Raw genomic sequence first — 18,806 nt, forward strand, 5'->3', positions numbered from 1 at the left:
AAAAATTAAATAAGTCTACATTCCAAGCATGTTTGTAGCATTAGCTCTGTGTCTGTTGTCCGGTCTTCCGCTGCCAGCGCGCATGCTGTGTGTGTTTTTTTACGAAGAGCTCTGGTGTCCCTTTACAACCGTTGCCTTGAAATGCACTGCTACGCTAAGACCCCCTGTAACTCAGAGAAGGGACGGAGGACTCTGAAACTTCTTCCAGCCCTTAGTCAGCATGAGGGGGAGTAGATAATGAGTGAAATATCATTCTAGGGTGAACTATCCCTTTAACTGTTCAAAATGTGATTTCAATAACCCAAATGCAAAGAAATATCAGTAATTGTACCCACCCAGTAATTGTACCCACACCTGTACCACAGTATTTTTCACAGTTCACACAGATGATAATGATACCAGAAAAAAGTCTAACCCAAGCTTGGATCATTTCCCCTAACCGTTGGGGCCCATTTGAAGCGTTGGTGCACATGAAGTTTTATCCAGTCGTGAGAAGAAGAGTTAACTTTGAAACCGAGTCTGTTTTACCACAGTCCCGTGCCTGTATCCTGCACTCGGTATCGTTCCAATGTCAAGAACTCACGCAGCCTCTCAGTGTAGCAGCAACATGGCGGTGTAGCCAGCCAGGCCGCAGACTAGAGCGATGTCCAGACAGCTCCCCGCCGACTCTCGTAGCTCCGGCTGCCTGCGACATGTCCTGGTTCCCTGCTGTCGACTCGTCCGCTCGTCCGGTCCGTCCGGTCCCGCACGAATGTCCGGTGGCGACTTCCTCGTGTCCGTGTTGTGCAGCAGTCTGGTTTCTCTGCCGAGGAGCTAACTGATAGCAACACTGCTAAGCTAATGTACGGAGATAATGGCGTAAAACTTCGCCGTCGTGTAAAGTAAACACAGTCGACTGAGATACGTGAAAAGAATATTCTGACCGGTTAAAGTCTCTCTGGCAGGGCAATATCTGGGCCAACCTTTAGTCCGAGTCTCCAAACATCGACTTCTTTCTCTCTGCCGAGGGAAAAACGCAGCCAGCAGCTTCACTGTCCCGGAGAACTCGAATACTAGAATGTTCTAGTCTCTTTTTTATTAAACAGGAGAAGTTAACCTTTATCATTTTTTTTAAGACCATAGAATATTTTTAAACAATATAATACATGAATTACAGAGTTAATATATGAACAATATTTATTTTAATAGGACTATTGCAAAAACGAGAAAAACCAGAGGATTCTGGGAAATGAAGTCCTACTTTACTCTGCCTTCTAGAAGCAATATAAAGGGATAATCTGTATATTTTTAACATGACTAAGATTATAGAAACCGGGTAATATAAAGAATGAATGTTTCTACACATTTTTAGAAGTTTTTAGAGAACCCTACATAAAAATATTTAAAATTTGGTTGGTGAATTACTTTCTCGCTCCCCTTTCTTCTCCGGGATGATGTCCTCAGGCTGACTGCTGTCTCTGGGATGCCACGATCTTCCCTGGGATGACGACTCAGGTTGACCACGGCATCCTGGGGAGACCACGGTCAGCCTGCGTCGTCACCCGGGGGAGAAATCGAGCTGATAACTTACCCGCAGGTTTTTAAGATTTACCGCTGACTTGTTTAATTCTTTTTTGGAGATAAATGTTGGTGTCGTAACTGGAAACTGGAAGCCACATTAGTTTGTTTAAATGAACAGTGAAGCTTCAGGTGTTAACTGGACAGCATCCAGGCTCTAAAAGCGGTCATTCTTGAAGAATAGAAAAAAGATAGATGTTGCAATGTGTCACCAACTAGTTCATTCCACACTAGAAGACTTGGTGCTGTCCTTAAAAATCATGTCAGGTCATAGGCTACAAAATACCAGCTGTATTTTTTGTAGCTTTTGTTGTGGGATGTATTAATGTTTGCTTCAACTAATTTAAGTTAATTAAAATTCTTGTGTTCATTGAACACAAGAATTGGAGCCTGGATGCTGTTCATTTTGATTAAAATCGTACTTTTTACAGGGCGTGTACTCATTTATGCTGATCAGTATACATGTCCAGGAGACTTAGTTCCGTCTAGATGTGAGCGAGGGAGGATCAGATTATAGAATAGGTTTAGTGATGAGGAAAGTCAATGTCAGCAGGTCAGCTCCACCCCGGCACTGCAAACACTTTAAGACTAGATGTTGACTTAGTAAACGATGACATGTTCTAAAGAAACACTTTAGCCTTATTTCTATTGTATTAACTTACCACATCCGGCACCTGTTTGCTGGGATTTGTCAATCAAAATCTGTAAATAACCTGCACAGGTAACTTCATGTGACACACACACACACACACACACACACACACACACACACACACACACACACACACACACACACACACACACACACACTTAACCTAATGTGGTTACAGCTCCACCATATCAGTGCTTAGAGAAAGATGATCATGTGTCTTTCTGATCAGCTCTGTCTTGACCACAGTAGCCCCGTGGCCCATTCAAAATTTCCCCAGAGGAAATTTTCTAGTTGGTCTGTCTTATTGTATCTGTTCTCTGTCTGTGTTTTACTAATCTATGAAGTTAGTCATAGATCACCTGTTTGCCTACTTGGGATGCATTTTAATCTGTGAAAAAAGAAAATAAGTGGGAAATGATCATCAGGTCACAGAAAGACACAGCAAGTGACTTTTGGCCACAAATAAAGAGGAAAGCTGAAAAAAGAAAATAAAAGGACACAACAAAATGACATTGAAATGCTCAATGCCATAAAGTAAAGTAGAAATATAGGAATCCGTTTCTAGTCAAGTCAAGAGTCAAGATAAGTAATAATATTATCCTTATCTTCATTTAAAGTAAACAAATGTTTTTTGCTTTTGTGTTCATTGAGATATTGATTAAAATAAATAAAAAAATAAAAGCTGGAAAGTCACTGCCAGCTGCTGCACATCTGTCAGCAGGTCAGCTCCACCCAGGCACTGCAAAAACTTTATTTTTTAAGACTAGATGTTGACTTAGTAAACGGTGACAGGTTGGTTATAGGCACTAAGCAGTAAGCACTACTTGTTTATATGATAATTGAATTTTAACATAACCTAGTAACTCTCTTGGCTGCTGTGCAGTCCAGTACAATCACATGTCTCTGTGGGTGTGGAGGCTGCATCGTCTCCAGGTAGAACAACTGTAAAACATCTGGTTGATAATAAACTAAAGGCTAGCAAAAATAACCATCCAGTAAACAGCGACAGTGACTTTTGACATGAGAGCAGCACATGTCCAGATCAGAAATATGAATTTGAACAGCCAGCATACTGTAAATCCTGTGTGTGAAAAAGTGAAATGAAATGAGAATATATCAGATATGAAAAAGAAAAAAATATATTTAGCCTATAGTTTTCTCTCCTGTGTCATTTGTGCATGCCAGATATTTGGCATCTTCTCTTGGCTGCCAGTTCATTTACTGTATGTTTTGGCACTGATGTACATATGCCTGCACAACGATGGGACTTACAAGTTTTCATTCGCCATATAGTACACACTCATTAATCCACAACACAAACTCACACACGCATCGCTCCTCAAGGTGCTTACCTTTCAGTTTATTTGTTGAAAACCCCCCACAAACCATCCATAGAATGCCATGGCGCTGGTAATGGCGACATGCAGCAGCAGCTCCTGTGTGCTCCGTGGTTTTTAACCTGTCTCGTCTTGTTTTTATGTCGCTGCTATCGCTCATTTTAAGCTGATTCACAAGTGATAAACTGCAACTATGCTTCACCTTAGTTTGACGGCCCTGGCTGTACTTTGCCGAGGGTCTAAGGACAGAGGATGTTGTTATGATGCCATGTAAAGCCCTTTGAGACAAACTGTTTGTAAAAATGGGCTATACAAATAAAATTGCCTTGCCTTGCCTTTGGATACTTTTACTCCACTTTATGTACGGACTCTGTGAAAACAGGGAACCGCTCCAGTATGGCCGGGAGTTTCTCCTACGCTTTCACAGCTCCAGAGTAGGTGCTGTGGACTCCTCGGCTGTCCTCCCCGCGGAGATCATCCGACAGCATCACACGGGAGGCCAGAGGTGGTCATCCAAGCCGACAGGCGTGAGCAAAAGGGGCAGACGCGGTGGTATTTGCCAGCGCCTCAAAAGAGTAGGGCACCGCCGTATTCCCCTGCCGACCATCATGCTGGCCAACGTCCAATCCCTCCGCAATAAGGTGGATGAGCTCCAAGCTAACGTCAAGTTTCTGGAGGAGTACAAAATAGTAGAATACGATCATTGGTAAATCAATCCTGTATTTTAACTTGTTATTACAGCTTAATTTATCCATATATCGTGTATTGTAATTCTGTGTGGGCAGCTACATGTCCTACCTATCTTAACAAGATTCTCTTAATTCAAAAGAAATTTTTGAGAATGGTTAGTTTTGCTAAAAAAAAGAATCTTCTGTTCTTCTCTTTAGGAAATTTAATCTGTTAAAAAAACATTTTTTTAGTTAATATTTGTAGCATTTCTGGATCTGTCAATTTGTAATTTAATTTTTTTTTTTCCTTTTTCATTATGTAACTGTTTTTTGTTTTTTTAATTAATTCAGTATCGCACATTTTTCTATGTTAACTTGTCTTTCTTTTTCCTTGTTTTTCTTTCTTTTCTGTTTTTTATGTTGTTGTGTCTGAAGACCACCACTGTTGTTGTTATTTTTTCATAGGGGAGGTTTTGGCTTCTACCTCTCCTGCACAATGTTTAATTTTACTATTTTCATTGTTTATACAGGTTTTATAATGTGCAAATAAAAACTAAAAAACTAAAAAGTGCTTGCCTCCTTGCGATCACAGAAACCTGGCTCAAGGATCATGACTTACAGTCCGACCTGAGGATCGACGGCTTTGGAGAGCAAGACTTACTAAGTGCTTGGATCTGTGCTATGGTTCCATAAAAGGGGCTTATAAGTCCCTCCGGAGAGCTTCACTGGGTGTATCAGACCATAACACTGTTTATTTGGTCCCGTCCTACAAACCAGTCCTGAAGAGACATAAACCGGAACTAAGATTAGATGAGTTATGTATCCTTAAAAAATCAATCTCCATTTTTCCTAACAATAAGCCATGGGTCTCAAAATCAGTCAAAAACGCTATTAATAAAAGAAACATCAGTTTTAATTTTGATATGGATACATATAAGGTGCTACAGAAGAAGGTCAGGAAAGAAATAAAACTTGCCAAGCAGCAATATAAGGATAGGGTGGAGAACCTGTTCAGCACTGGCAGCACACACCCTGCATGGGAGGGGGTGAAATCCTTGTTGGGGACGCAGCCCCATAAAAGTAATATCTCCTTAGATGAGAAGTCTGATTACGACCTGGCAAATGAACTAAATATTTATTCAAATCGTTTTAATGTCCATGATTTTAGCCATGAACTGTCTGTGTTTAAGGGCGCTGCGTTAGAGCCGAAGAGCACTGTGGCGGTGCATGTCGATAAGGAGAGGGTACAGACAGTGTTCCAGAGGGTAAAGTAGAGGAAAAGTCCAGCTCCTGATGGGATTGGAGGTCGGGTCTTGAGGAACTGCGCCGAACAGCTGGCAGGCATCTTCAGCTTCATCTTCTCCTGGTCACTCCAGACCCACAGTGTCCCCCGCCTGTGGAAGGACTCAATTATTGCCCCTGTGCCCAAGAATAAATGCAAAAAACATTGAATGACTTTAGACCCGTCGCCCTTACCTCTCTGGTAATGAAGTCTTTTGAGAGGATTGTGAAAGACGAGCTTATGAACACTGTTCAGGCAAACTTGGACCCTCTCCAGTTTGCGTATCGGGCAGGGAGGGGGGTTGATGATGCAATAATCACTCTTCTTAATATGATTGTGTCACACTTAGAAGGGGCCAAAAGCTTTGTCCGTCTGCTTTTTATTGATTTTACATCTGCTTTTAACTGTATCCAGCCCCATATTTTAGCCGAGCGTCTCTTAAATTATAACATCGACAGGGGTCTGATTTACTGATTTACTGGCTGTTGGACGATGCTGAATGTAAAAAAGCAAACCAGCGCATGTATTTCCTTCGGAAGCTCAGGAACATAAACGTTGAATTCAAGTTCTTGGAAATCTTTTATTCTTGTTTTTTTTAATCTGTCCTGACATTTGCTTTTATCTGCTGGTTTGGGTCAATTAACCTGAAAAACCGCAACAGGCTTTAGGGCATAGTCAGAGTGTGCAGTGAAATTCACAGACATCACTGCCCTGAACAAAGCAAAACTTGTCTTGTCTGACCCCAGCCATCCCAGGCATCTGAATTTAAACTGCTTCCATCTAGACGCAGATTTAACGTGCCCAGATGCAGGACTGACAGATTTAAAAAATCCTGGGTACCAGTGGCTATTGGCCTTCTTAACAATTGACAGCACTGCGGTCACTTTAACTCCTTGTTTTTATCCAGTTTTATCCAGCGTGGCACTGTTGCACTTTGTTTGTTGCTCGTTGGATTGATGTTTATTGTTGTCCTGTTTCGTTGTCCTATGTCACCCATGTTGTTGGTATTCTATTGTCACTCTTTTAATTATTAGCTTCTCGTTGTGTTACTATTGTGTATTTTTATTGTTGTGTTTGCTGCTGGCTGCAACGTAAATTGCTCTCCAGGGACAATCAAGATATCTTGACTCTTGACTTGACTAGAAACGGATTCCTATATTTCTACTTTACTTTATGGCATTGAGCATTTCAATGTCCTTTTGTTGTGTCCTTTTATTTTCTTTTTTTCAGCTTTCCTCTTTATTTGTGGCCAAAAGTCACTTGTTGCGTCTTTGTGTGACCTGATGATCATTTCCCACTTCTTTTCTTTTTTTTTCACAGATTAAAATGCATCCAAAGTAGGCAAACAGGTGATCTATGACTAACTTCATAGAGAAATAAAACACAGACAGAATAAGACAGACCAATTACACGCAGGTTATTTACAGATTTTGATTGACAAATCCCAGCAAACAGGTGCCGGATCTGGTAACTTAATACAATAAAAATAAGGCTAAAGTGTTTCTTTAGAACACGTCATCGTTTACTAAGTCAACATCTAGTCTTAAAGTGTTTGCAGTGCCGGGGTGGAGCTGACCAGCTGACAGTGACTTTCATCACACTTTTTAAGACTAGATGTTGACTTAGTAAACGATGACATGTTCTAAAGAAACACTTTAGCCTTATTTTTATTATATTAAGTTACCAGATCCGGCACCTGTTTGCTGAGATTTGTCAATCAAAATATGTAAATAACCTGCGTGTAATTGGTCTGTCTTATTGTATCTGTTCTCTGTCTGTGTTTTATTTATCTATGAAGTTAGTCATAGATCACCTGTTTGCCTACTTTGGATGCATTTTAATCTGTAAAAAAAAAAGAAAATAAGTGGAAAATGATCATCAGGTCACAAAAAGACGCAACAAGTGACTTTTGGCCACAAATAAAGAGGAAAGCTGAAAAAAAGAAAATAAAAGGACACAATAAAAGGACATTGAAATGCTCAAGGCCATAAAGTAAGTAACAATATAGGAATCAGTTTCTATGGATGGATTGTGGGGGGTTTTCAACAAATAAACTGAAAGGTAAGCACCTTGAGGAGCGATGCGTGTGTGAGTTTGTGCTATGAATTAATGAGTGTGTACTGTGTGGCGAATGAAAACTTGTAAGTCCCATCGTTGTGCAGGCATGATATGTGCATCAGTGCCAAAACATACAGTAAATGAACTGGCAGCCAAGAGACAACACGTTCTCACTCCCAGTGCGTCAACCCCCTGACGAACGGTCACTGTCCCTCCTCGTCACATGCCTGACTCATTAGGTACCCGTTTTTCGTCATGAGGTGACGAGCGGGGATTTCAATTCATTCCAATGCAACCCCCTTCGCGGCGATATGTGACGCTCAGAGTAAAGTGATCCAGCCGACCGGACGCGGCGCTGAACGATGCACTGAGCTGGAAAACTTTTTTTCCCCTTTGAAGCTTTATTGAACCTGGTGTGTCTGACATAGCTTTCATCCAAGCCGTCATTTTGGTTATTATTTATTTACTGATCTTGGCGTTGGTGCAGAATAATAAATAAACAAACAAACAAATAAATAAATTACATCCTTGTCGGAAGACCAGACGGGGTGGGGGTGTGTAATAAATAAATAAAGAAATAAATATTTTTGTCCCGTGCGTAATTGTCAAGATCCGCATTTCGATTAAACTCGCCTTTCTTCTTTTGTACGAGTTGTTGGACGACTGCATTTTCATTTTATTTACTTATTTCCCTGTCCTAAGTCATGTTTATGGATACACAGTTGAACATATTGTCATTTTACCCTCGGCATTTTCCCCTCACTTTGCTGAATATCTGTTGATTCATGTCATAAACACGTTTTGTTCATTAAAAATATGTGGTGTTTATTAAAAATATGTTGTTCATTCAAATCGGTTGTTGTTCATTGCAGAACAATAGAATATTAATACGGTGATTTATATACAGATATTGATCGCGCAGTGTGACCACAATCACTACGCACGGAGGCGTGAGGGACATTTGAAACAGCTGTATCAATCGTCCCTGCAGCGACTACTGACACTTCAACCTGTTTTGGCTCTAAACTTCAAAACTATGACATTGCATAGTTTAGGACCTGTTTATGTACGAATTCATCTGTTGTTAGGTCATATTATTATTGCATGAAACACACAATACAACTTTTGATCACAAAAAAACTACCGCACGTAACATTTTACTTTCCGTAGTAAAAAAAAACAGGTTCGCGCTAATAACTTTTGAATGGCGTGACGTAATTTCACAAGCTTTCCCAGGATTGGTCGGTGTTGAGTGCTGAACTAGAGGATGTGACGTCATTGCAACGGCGCCACCATAGACTGCGACACTGCCATCTACGGCGTCTGGACGGAACTACAACACCTTAACAGTGTGTTTGTGATCATGAGGAGTGGAAATTAAGCCATGTTGATTTAATTCAACAGCATGTGAATAAACAGTGAGGAATCAGAACAGTTAGACAGCTCTTTTTCAACAAAGTCCAAATAATTCAAGTAACTCAAGTCATATAGGCCTTTTTTTTTTTTAATTGCAGAAAACAACATTTCTCCCCCCTTCTCCCTCCTCCCGCCCAGGAACCTTAGTTTATAATATAGTGTAGAATGAACCCATCCACTGTAGTAATGTTTATGCACAACTGCACCACTTTAGCCAGCTCCTTTATTTCTGGTTTTACATTGGACAAACTGATTAAGGCTCCATTTTCAGGAGACACAGCTATTCTTTAATAACTTCCACATTCGTTGGGTTACGTTCAGAGGTTTATCAGGGCAGGGCCTAGGGTCATCCAGTGTTAGCAATTACAGACCCATCTGACCTTCACAGGGGTCACAGGTCAACTTTTCATGTGAAATTTGACGATTTTTGCTATCAATTCAGGCATAAAACACCAATACTTGGAGCTGGGAAGCTGAAATCTTTAGATTCTAGTCCAGACCTTGGAGCAGATTGACGGTGCCAAATATCAGAGCTCTGCTCCACTCGGAAGTGTCCAAAATGGCCAAAAAGCAGTGTTCATTTCTAATCCCCCATTGTGTACAAGACTAAATTCAACAGATAGTCTTTAATAACTTCCACATGCTTTGAGCTGGAAGTCTGAAAGTTTCAGGGTTTTGTCAGGGGCCTAGGGCCACCCATTATCTGCAATTTCAGACCAATCCCACATTCAGAAGGGGTCAAAGGTCAAGGTTTAGTGTGAAATTTGACGATTTTTGCTATCAATTCAGGCATAAAACACCAATACTTGGAGCTGGGAAGCTGAAATCTTTAGATTCTAGTCCAGACCTTGGAGCAGATTGAAGATCAGAGCTGTGCTCCACTCAGAAGTGTCCAAAATGGCCATGGTAAGTGTCAAAGGTCACAGGGGTCAAACATCAAAGTTAATCCTAACAAAACACACACGCTTTAAGTAATCATCATGAAATTTAGATGAGTTGTATATCAGAGAGTCCTCTATCATTATATTGTATTCCCATTGCTCTGGGGGCCACGGGGGGCCCCTGGGGGCCACTTCGCTTTCCCATGCTCTCACAGATTTGGGTGTCGGGTCAGTGGATAAGGGCCTCACAATGAGTCCACAGGCCAAGTTTCAAGTGATTCGGTTGGTTTCTATGGAAACAGCGGCCTCCTGGAGACAGAGGAATGCGGCTGTTTGAAGCCCCGCCTCTCGAAAAGTAATGGCTCAATCAGGACCGAACACACATCAACGCGTTCGTCTTGGGCCCCCGGAACCACTGATATCAAATTCAGAACTGTACGACTTTTAGAAATATATTTCATCCATTTCAGCTTTTCAGATTCAGAGCCTCTCAGACTTAATGCCTGAGAGACCTTCTGAGTCAGAAAAGCTGAAATGGATGAAATATATTTCTAAAAGTCGTACAGTTCTGAATTTGATATCAGTGGTTCCGGGGGCCCAAGACGAACGCGTTGATGTGTGTTCGGTCCTGATTGAGCCATTACTTTTCGAGAGGCGGGGCTTCAAACAGCCGCATTCCTCTGTCTCCAGGAGGCCGCTGTTTCCATAGAAACCAACCGAATCACTTGAAACTTGGCCTGTGGACTCATTGTGAGGCCCTTATCCACTGACCCGACACCCAAATCTGTGAGAGCATGGGAAAGCGAAGTGGCCCCCAGGGGCCCCCCGTGGCCCCCAGAGCAATGGGAATACAATATAATGATAGAGGACTCTCTGATATACAACTCATCTAAATTTCATGATGATTACTTAAAGCGTGTGTGTTTTGTTAGGATTAACTTTGATGTTTGACCCCTGTGACCTTTGACACTTACCATGGCCATTTTGGACACTTCTGAGTGGAGCACAGCTCTGATCTTCAATCTGCTCCAAGGTCTGGACTAGAATCTAAAGATTTCAGCTTCCCAGCTCCAAGTATTGGTGTTTTATGCCTGAATTGATAGCAAAAATCGTCAAATTTCACACTAAACCTTGACCTTTGACCCCTTCTGAATGTGGGATTGGTCTGAAATTGCAGATAATGGGTGGCCCTAGGCCCCTGACAAAACCCTGAAACTTTCAGACTTCCAGCTCAAAGCATGTGGAAGTTATTAAAGACTATCTGTTGAATTTAGTCTTGTACACAATGGGGGATTAGAAATGAACACTGCTTTTTGGCCATTTTGGACACTTCCGAGTGGAGCAGAGCTCTGATATTTGGCACCGTCAATCTGCTCCAAGGTCTGGACTAGAATCTAAAGATTTCAGCTTCCCAGCTCCAAGTATTGGTGTTTTATGCCTGAATTGATAGCAAAAATCGTCAAATTTCACATGAAAAGTTGACCTGTGACCCCTGTGAAGGTCAGATGGGTCTGTAATTGCTAACACTGGATGACCCTAGGCCCTGCCCTGATAAACCTCTGAACGTAACCCAACGAATGTGGAAGTTATTAAAGAATAGCTGTGTCTCCTGAAAATGGAGCCTTAATCAGTTTGTCCAATGTAAAACCAGAAATAAAGGAGCTGGCTAAAGTGGTGCAGTTGTGCATAAACATTACTACAGTGGATGGGTTCATTCTACACTATATTATAAACTAAGGTTCCTGGGCGGGAGGAGGGAGAAGGGGGGAGAAATGTTGTTTTCTGCAATTAAAAAAAAAAGGCCTATATGACTTGAGTTACTTGAATTATTTGGACTTTGTTGAAAAAGAGCTGTCTAACTGTTCTGATTCCTCACTGTTTATTCACATGCTGTTGAATTAAATCAACATGGCTTAATTTCCACTCCTCATGATCACAAACACACTGTTAAGGTGTTGTAGTTCCGTCCAGACGCCGTAGATGGCAGTGTCGCAGTCTATGGTGGCGCCGTTGCAATGACGTCACATCCTCTAGTTCAGCACTCAACACCGACCAATCCTGGGAAAGCTTGTGAAATTACGTCACGCCATTCAAAAGTTATTAGCGCGAACCTGTTTTTTTTACTACGGAAAGTAAAATGTTACGTGCGGTAGTTTTTTTGTGATCAAAAGTTGTATTGTGTGTTTCATGCAATAATAATATGACCTAACAACAGATGAATTCGTACATAAACAGGTCCTAAACTATGCAATGTCATAGTTTTGAAGTTTAGAGCCAAAACAGGTTGAAGTGTCAGTAGTCGCTGCAGGGACGATTGATACAGCTGTTTCAAATGTCCCTCACGCCTCCGTGCGTAGTGATTGTGGTCACACTGCGCGATCAATATCTGTATATAAATCACCGTATTAATATTCTATTGTTCTGCAATGAACAACAACCGATTTGAATGAACAACATATTTTTAATAAACACCACATATTTTTAATGAACAAAACGTGTTTATGACATGAATCAACAGATATTCAGCAAAGTGAGGGGAAAATGCCGAGGGTAAAATGACAATATGTTCAACTGTGTATCCATAAACATGACTTAGGACAGGGAAATAAGTAAATAAAATGAAAATGCAGTCGTCCAACAACTCGTACAAAAGAAGAAAGGCGAGTTTAATCGAAATGCGGATCTTGACAATTACGCACGGGACAAAAATATTTATTTCTTTATTTATTTATTACACACCCCCACCCCGTCTGGTCTTCCGACAAGGATGTAATTTATTTATTTGTTTGTTTGTTTGTTTATTTATTATTCTGCACCAACGCCAAGATCAGTAAATAAATAATAACCAAAATGACGGCTTGGATGAAAGCTATGTCAGACACACCAGGTTCAATAAAGCTTCAAAGGGGAAAAAAAGTTTTTCAGCTCAGTGCGTCGTTCAGCGCCGCGTCCGGTCGGCTGGATCACTTTACTCTGAGCGTCACATATCGCCGCGAAGGGGGTTGCATTGGAATGAATTGAAATCCCCGCTCGTCACCTCATGACGAAAAACGGGTACCTAATGAGTCAGGCATGTGACGAGGAGGGACAGTGACCGTTCGTCAGGGGGTTGACGCACTGGGAGTGAGAACGTGTTGCAAGAGAAGATGCCAAATATCTGGCATGCACAAAATGACATAGGAGAGAAAACTATAGGCTAAATATATATTTTTCTTTTTCATATCTGATATATTCTCATTTCATTTCACTTTTTCACACACAGGATTTACAGTATGCTGGCTGTTCAAATTCATATTTCTGATCTGGACATGTGCTGCTCTCATGTCAAAAGTCACTGTCGCTGTTTACTGGATGGTTATTTTTGCTAGCCTTTAGTTTATTATCAAAGAAATGTTTTACAGTTGTTCTACCTGGAGACGATGCAGCCTCCACACCCACAGAGACATGTGATTGTACTGGACTGCACAGCAGCCAAGAGAGTTACTAGGTTATGTTAAAATTCAATTATCATATAAACAAGGGTGAGTATATAGTGGTAGCCACATAGAAGTTCCCCTGCCATGCTGCTGCCATGCTGCTCCCATCAGAGCTCCAGCAGCGCTCAAGCAAAGTCCCAGCAGCTGGAGTGACCCCCTCCTTTTCCTGGGCATGACTAGTTTTTACTGGAACTCCACCCATTCAATGAAATACAGGACATGACCAGGAGATGGCGCTTCTCTCACAGAACAGTACATTCTGCCAGAGGTGGCATTTTAAGTGCCGCCGCTGGTGGTGAGTGGAAATTCACATAATTCATAGAACCACTAGTACATACATGTTTGATTTAAGAAGTGAAATTATAACAGACCTAGCTACTGGAGATGCGCTGGCCACTGTTTTATCTGGAAATAAATTACTGTAGCTAATAATACCTACTGTCAAATTTTTTATCACAATTTATTTACTGTGATTCTACATTTAAAGAGGAAAAACTAAAGGAGTGATGAAAAGCCTTTTGGAAGATGTTTGCAATTGCAGGTATTCAGCGCATGCCTTCGACCAGGGAATTAGCATTATCATTGCTCAATCTTTTGTTTGCACTATAATTCTTCTAAAAACTCAGAATAAGGTGCAGGAGGACGATACACTACAGCAAGTAAGAGTGGTTTCTCTGCTTTCCAGTCTGGGTGAGAGAGGCTGACAGTAAGGCTTTCAAATGCATTATATGAACTATTAGGTCGAGGGTTGATAAACAGATTTGACTGATAAATAGCAGCCACTCCTCCTCCTCTGCCAGTGTTACGAGGCACATGACAGTTAATGTAACTAGGAGGGGTAGATTCATTCAAACTAACATATTCATCTTGCTGCAACCAGGTCTCAGTGAGTGTTAATATATCAATATGGTGACTTGTAATTAAGTCATTCACTAGGAGAGACTTGGATGAGAGAGAACGAATATTGAGCAAACCACATTTAATAGTTCTATTAGGTTGGCTTGCTGGAGCAGTGGTTTTGATTTTAACTAAGTTGCTATAAACAACTCCTCTAGATTTGGGTTTAGGCTCGACCCTCTACCTACAAATCTTGTTAACCTTTGTACCTTAACATTTTTTACTGGCACATTTACCACATTGGACAAACCATAGAACATCAAGAGCAGCGAATTGGATCTGACATAAAGTTGATCGCACAACAGCAGTAAAGCAAAAGCATTTCATGGAGATGGAGTGAACGCCTACTTCTTCCCCTTCCCAACGCCAACTCTCTCAGCTTGCACAATCCTACAACCCTGTGTTCCCCCCACCTGTTTCCCATCTTCCCTCATTACCTCTTGTATTTTACCTTGTGTGTCTCACAGTCTAGTTGCCAGTTCGTTGTACTTCACAGTCCTCGTCCCAGCTTCTTTCATTGCCATAGTCATAGCCTGCTTTGTGTACGACCTTGTTTGCCCCTTTGACCTGCCTTTTTGCCTCTCGATTTTGGATACCTCTGCCTGTCTGACTGCCTGTCTGTGTACCGAACTCTGCCTGGAATTGAAACCTGCCTTTTTTTCTGAACCTTCTGTGTTGTGCATTTGTGTCCACCAGTTCTGTGCTCTGGGGAGTTCATGAAATTGAGAGTCACACTATAGTTGACACATTGAAAATTGGTTCATCATTAAGTATTTCTGCACCACCGACATCTTTTTCAATGCAAGTTTTTATTGGACTTTTCAGAGTTCATCAGATCAACAACTTTGACTTCAGTTTATTAACCAACAAACTCAACAAAGTCACAGGATTATATTGTGGCCTCAGGTTTTAAACCTACAGCTCACGAGTAAGGACCTCCACCTCCCCGTCCACCTTTATGTCGACTCTTTCCCAGTCGAAGACATTTCCTCTCTCCACTCTCATCCCGGAGTACAGGCCCTGGATGGCGCTGCCTGAGAGGACATAGTCCCACATGTGAAGGTCGGAGATCTCCCCAACGAAACTCTGAATGGCTTCAAAAGCTCCAAAGCCTTGGTCAGCATCCTGACCGAGTAAAACCTTCCCTCCAACTGGGACCACGAGACCCTTCCCGTAGATTTTGGCCACGCTCTTCCTCCCGTTCAGGAAGACAGAAGTTGCACCTGATTCGCACTCCCATGTGATGCACATGTGAGTCTCCAGAGCCCCGAGCTGAGGGAGTGCGAACAAGACACCTTTTGGATCCAAGTAGAGGGACAACCTGGACACATGGACATGAAAGTACTGAGAGGGTTTTCATCAGTTACATATCATTGATAGAGACAAACTCATCGACATGTGTTGGCCTCAAAGCCGTGTTCACGTTTGTGTTAACCATTCATCTTAAGGCAGGATCAGACTACACAAGTTCAGGCTGATTTTCACCAGGAGACCATCAGGTAAAGATAAAAACATTGTGAGTCGTGGAGAGAGGACATCTACCTGCCGTCTTTTTCCAGCCACACGGAGATTTCATCACGGTTTGGACTCCTGTATTCAAACAGGACGATGTCTCGCCCTGGAGGGGTCTTGATCTCCATGGCCACGTTCATACACAGGGTGAAGGCCCTCAGCTCGATCGGCTTCAGAGGAGTCAACTCAACGACGCTGGTGCTCGTCTCCTTGGGAAACACCAAAGTCTTGATGGTGACGACGCTGCCTGAAGAACAGACGTTTGGCATAAGTCACAGGTACAAGTTCAATCTCATTCACGTGTAAACTAAAAATAAAATGTGCATTTGTAGTGTCAGAGGATCAAATAATTACACAAAGGAAAGGTGAATAGTTACCAGCCGTCCCCATGGAGACAGCAACGAGGAGAAGAACCGAAAGTCTCATCTTTAAAAAATCAAACCTGCAAAAAGAGAAAATTCACTCTTGTTTAAGGGAAGTCACATTAATCTTATTTAACACCAACACTGGTCTGTTTTTCTCTCAGGGTCATTAAAAAAAGCAGATTAACAACTTGAAAGTCACAAATTTCAAGATGGCCTCCATACTTGTACAATTTCTAATACGCAAAACTACATGACAGATTTTGCTATTAAATTAAAATCCAGAGTCCCCCATTTGGGGGACTTGAAGACATGCATAACAATAACAGAGCCCCCAGTGCACTGATTATGAAAGAATATGGTCATATTATATGTCAAATTAAACAGCAGAAGCAGGGCTACAACGTGTAAAAACCATGTTTATATGACCCAAACACAGCCCAAACACTACTCAAACAAACAACTAGACATCAAACTTCATAAAGCACCTCTGTGTGGACCCAGTCGCCACATTTCTGGCTCGTATACTACTGTACATTATGCAAAACACATCAGCGACCTCTCATCTGAACGTGAACATCAGGGCGTCCCCCAACAACAGCTGCTAACACAGCAGCTAGCAGCAGCACGGCAGAGGGAGAAGACAACAACCAGCAAAGTCGAGCAAAAACAGACACTGCGTGGCCAAAACATGGTCGTACATTTGCTCTTACCTTTGCTGTTTTGCCGTGAAAAGGTTGTGTTATGGGTAAATCCACAATATTTCCAGTTGAACTCTGCCTAGTGTGTACATCTGAACTAGCCGGGCCGAAACCCGACGGCGCTAGGACCCTACACGGAAGCCTGCACGGAAGCCTGGTGCGCGCGCATACAACCCCACGTTGGCCTGCACGTGGATCTGCTGATCTGACTGGTTCATGGCTGTCACATGGCTGCCAGTGCGGCCAATCACATCGACCTGGGTCTAGCGTCATTCCTCTCTCTCTATTGGTTAAAATGAGCCGCCCCTCACTCGAATCGACCACTGCGCTGCAGAGATGGAGGCTGAAAGCCAAACCCACCCAGAAGCTGCTCTGAGAGTGCAGCAGTACGCAGAGACACTGAATCCACTATGTTAGTTATTTCCAATCGGTTCCAGTAGATTTATTTTCAGTTAGTTTATCCAAATTGTGTGAAAATAAAGATTAAACAATAGTTTATAGTAGCAGGTGGTTCCAAGCTGTGCCAAAAATGGACATTTTGGAAAGTTCGCCTGGATATTTTGTAGTAAAATCTCAATAATTTTGTCCTGCTTCAATTAATCAGAATCAACCACTGCAGAGACAATGTTCACATGTTGTACAATGATTTTATAGAGAGTTTGAGCTTCATCAGCATTATTCTAAAGGGCACTCATCAAAAATATGATTTTTTTTTAGGCGAATATTAATTTTTATTAATTTTTTTCTGTGTGTCATCTTCATTTACTCTTCACCAGTAACAGATATACTGAAATTTACACATCTCAGCAATTCCTCATTTTTTTCCCTTTACTATGACACCAAAAGTATTCAAATATACCTTGTGGTTGCAGAGATACACTCATTTTATTATGGATATGCAATTTTCGAGAAAAGGCCTAAAAAATAGGCCTGTTAACCCACAGGTCTGCGAGGGACTATAGTTGTGCACTTAACATTAGCTTGCTAGCAATAATGCTAGTTAACAAGCCATATTTTTGCAAAAATATACTTTATTTCATTTATTTGATTGAAGTGAATTTGTCTTCTGGTTGTTTGATTTGACACACAAGATCATTTATGTAAGAAAATAGCTGAAAATAACATTTACCAGATATGGCATCCAACTTGAATTTCCAATTGGCTGATGTGTTTTATGAACAGATGCCTGAGCAGGAAGTTCTGCTTTTCCAACTGCTGATCTGTTACTGTGACTCTGGTTATTAATTATAAAACACGATGATGTCACCCTTTGTTAGTGTCCGAAATCAAACATTCACTTTTCTGCAAAACATCAGATAGGAACAGTAATGATGTCATTGAGCACCCGACAGTGGAAACATGACCAAATTATTTCTTATCATTTAGATCTGGATGAAGCAGCGCAGGTCGTATGTGAAGGATGAAGGAGTGTACTCACCGTGTCGCTGTGAAGATTCTGCTGCTGAAGATCCAGACGAGGGTTTTTTTATGTCATGAGCCCAGAAGCTCCGCCCCCTCAATCGCTTGATGTAAAAATAATAAGACCTCACTTGACAATAACAGCAGGCCCAGAGCCAAAGAAACAGTGATGATAGCGTCTGGCTCAGTTCACAGTTTACCTATATTTAATTGGATCTGTCAATCAAAATCTTTAGATAATCTTTGTGTAATGGATCTCATTGTATCTGTGCTCTGTCTGTGTTTTATTTCTCTATGGAGTTACTTGCAGATCTCCCGTTTGCCTGAGTTTGGACACATTTTAATCTGAGAAAAAAGAAAAGAGGGGGGGAAGGAAAAAAACTCGATTGACAGATGTCAATCGTCAGGTTACGCAATGAAGCAATCAGTGAAAAATAAAGTGAAGGTTGTCCAGTTGCATGTGCACGCAAGTAACCAGCAGCAAGTAGACAGTGTGTTTGTACATGTTTTTTGTTTCATCGTCTATTGTGTTTATGGTGTGAGAGTACCATCTTAAATCGTTTGTGCCGACAACGTTTATGTGCTGGC

The 18,806-nt window shown here is 41.5% G+C and overlaps 1 protein-coding gene across 2 annotated transcripts in view; it reads right to left on the bottom strand.

Moving 5' to 3' along the window:
* Positions 1-18,806, bottom strand: part of LOC146960062 (C-reactive protein-like) — a 34,595-nt gene that overhangs the window by 4,054 nt on the left and 11,735 nt on the right. Inside the window, exon 1 of one of the 2 annotated variants that reach the window (XM_085772668.1) lies at positions 16,114-16,178. The exons of the other annotated variant lie outside the window; for it this stretch is intronic. Coding sequence (XP_085628794.1) covers positions 16,114-16,162 — 49 coding nt within the window. The 5' untranslated portion in view covers positions 16,163-16,178. Of the gene's footprint in view, positions 1-16,113; positions 16,179-18,806 lie in introns of those variants that run through there. 2 annotated transcript variants of the gene reach the window in all.

Source organism: Trachurus japonicus, unplaced genomic scaffold (genome assembly GCF_045865225.1).
Source record: "Trachurus japonicus isolate A0001 unplaced genomic scaffold, Traja_1.0 AP030749.1".
In the NCBI taxonomy this organism is placed as follows: Eukaryota; Metazoa; Chordata; class Actinopteri; order Carangiformes; family Carangidae; genus Trachurus; species Trachurus japonicus.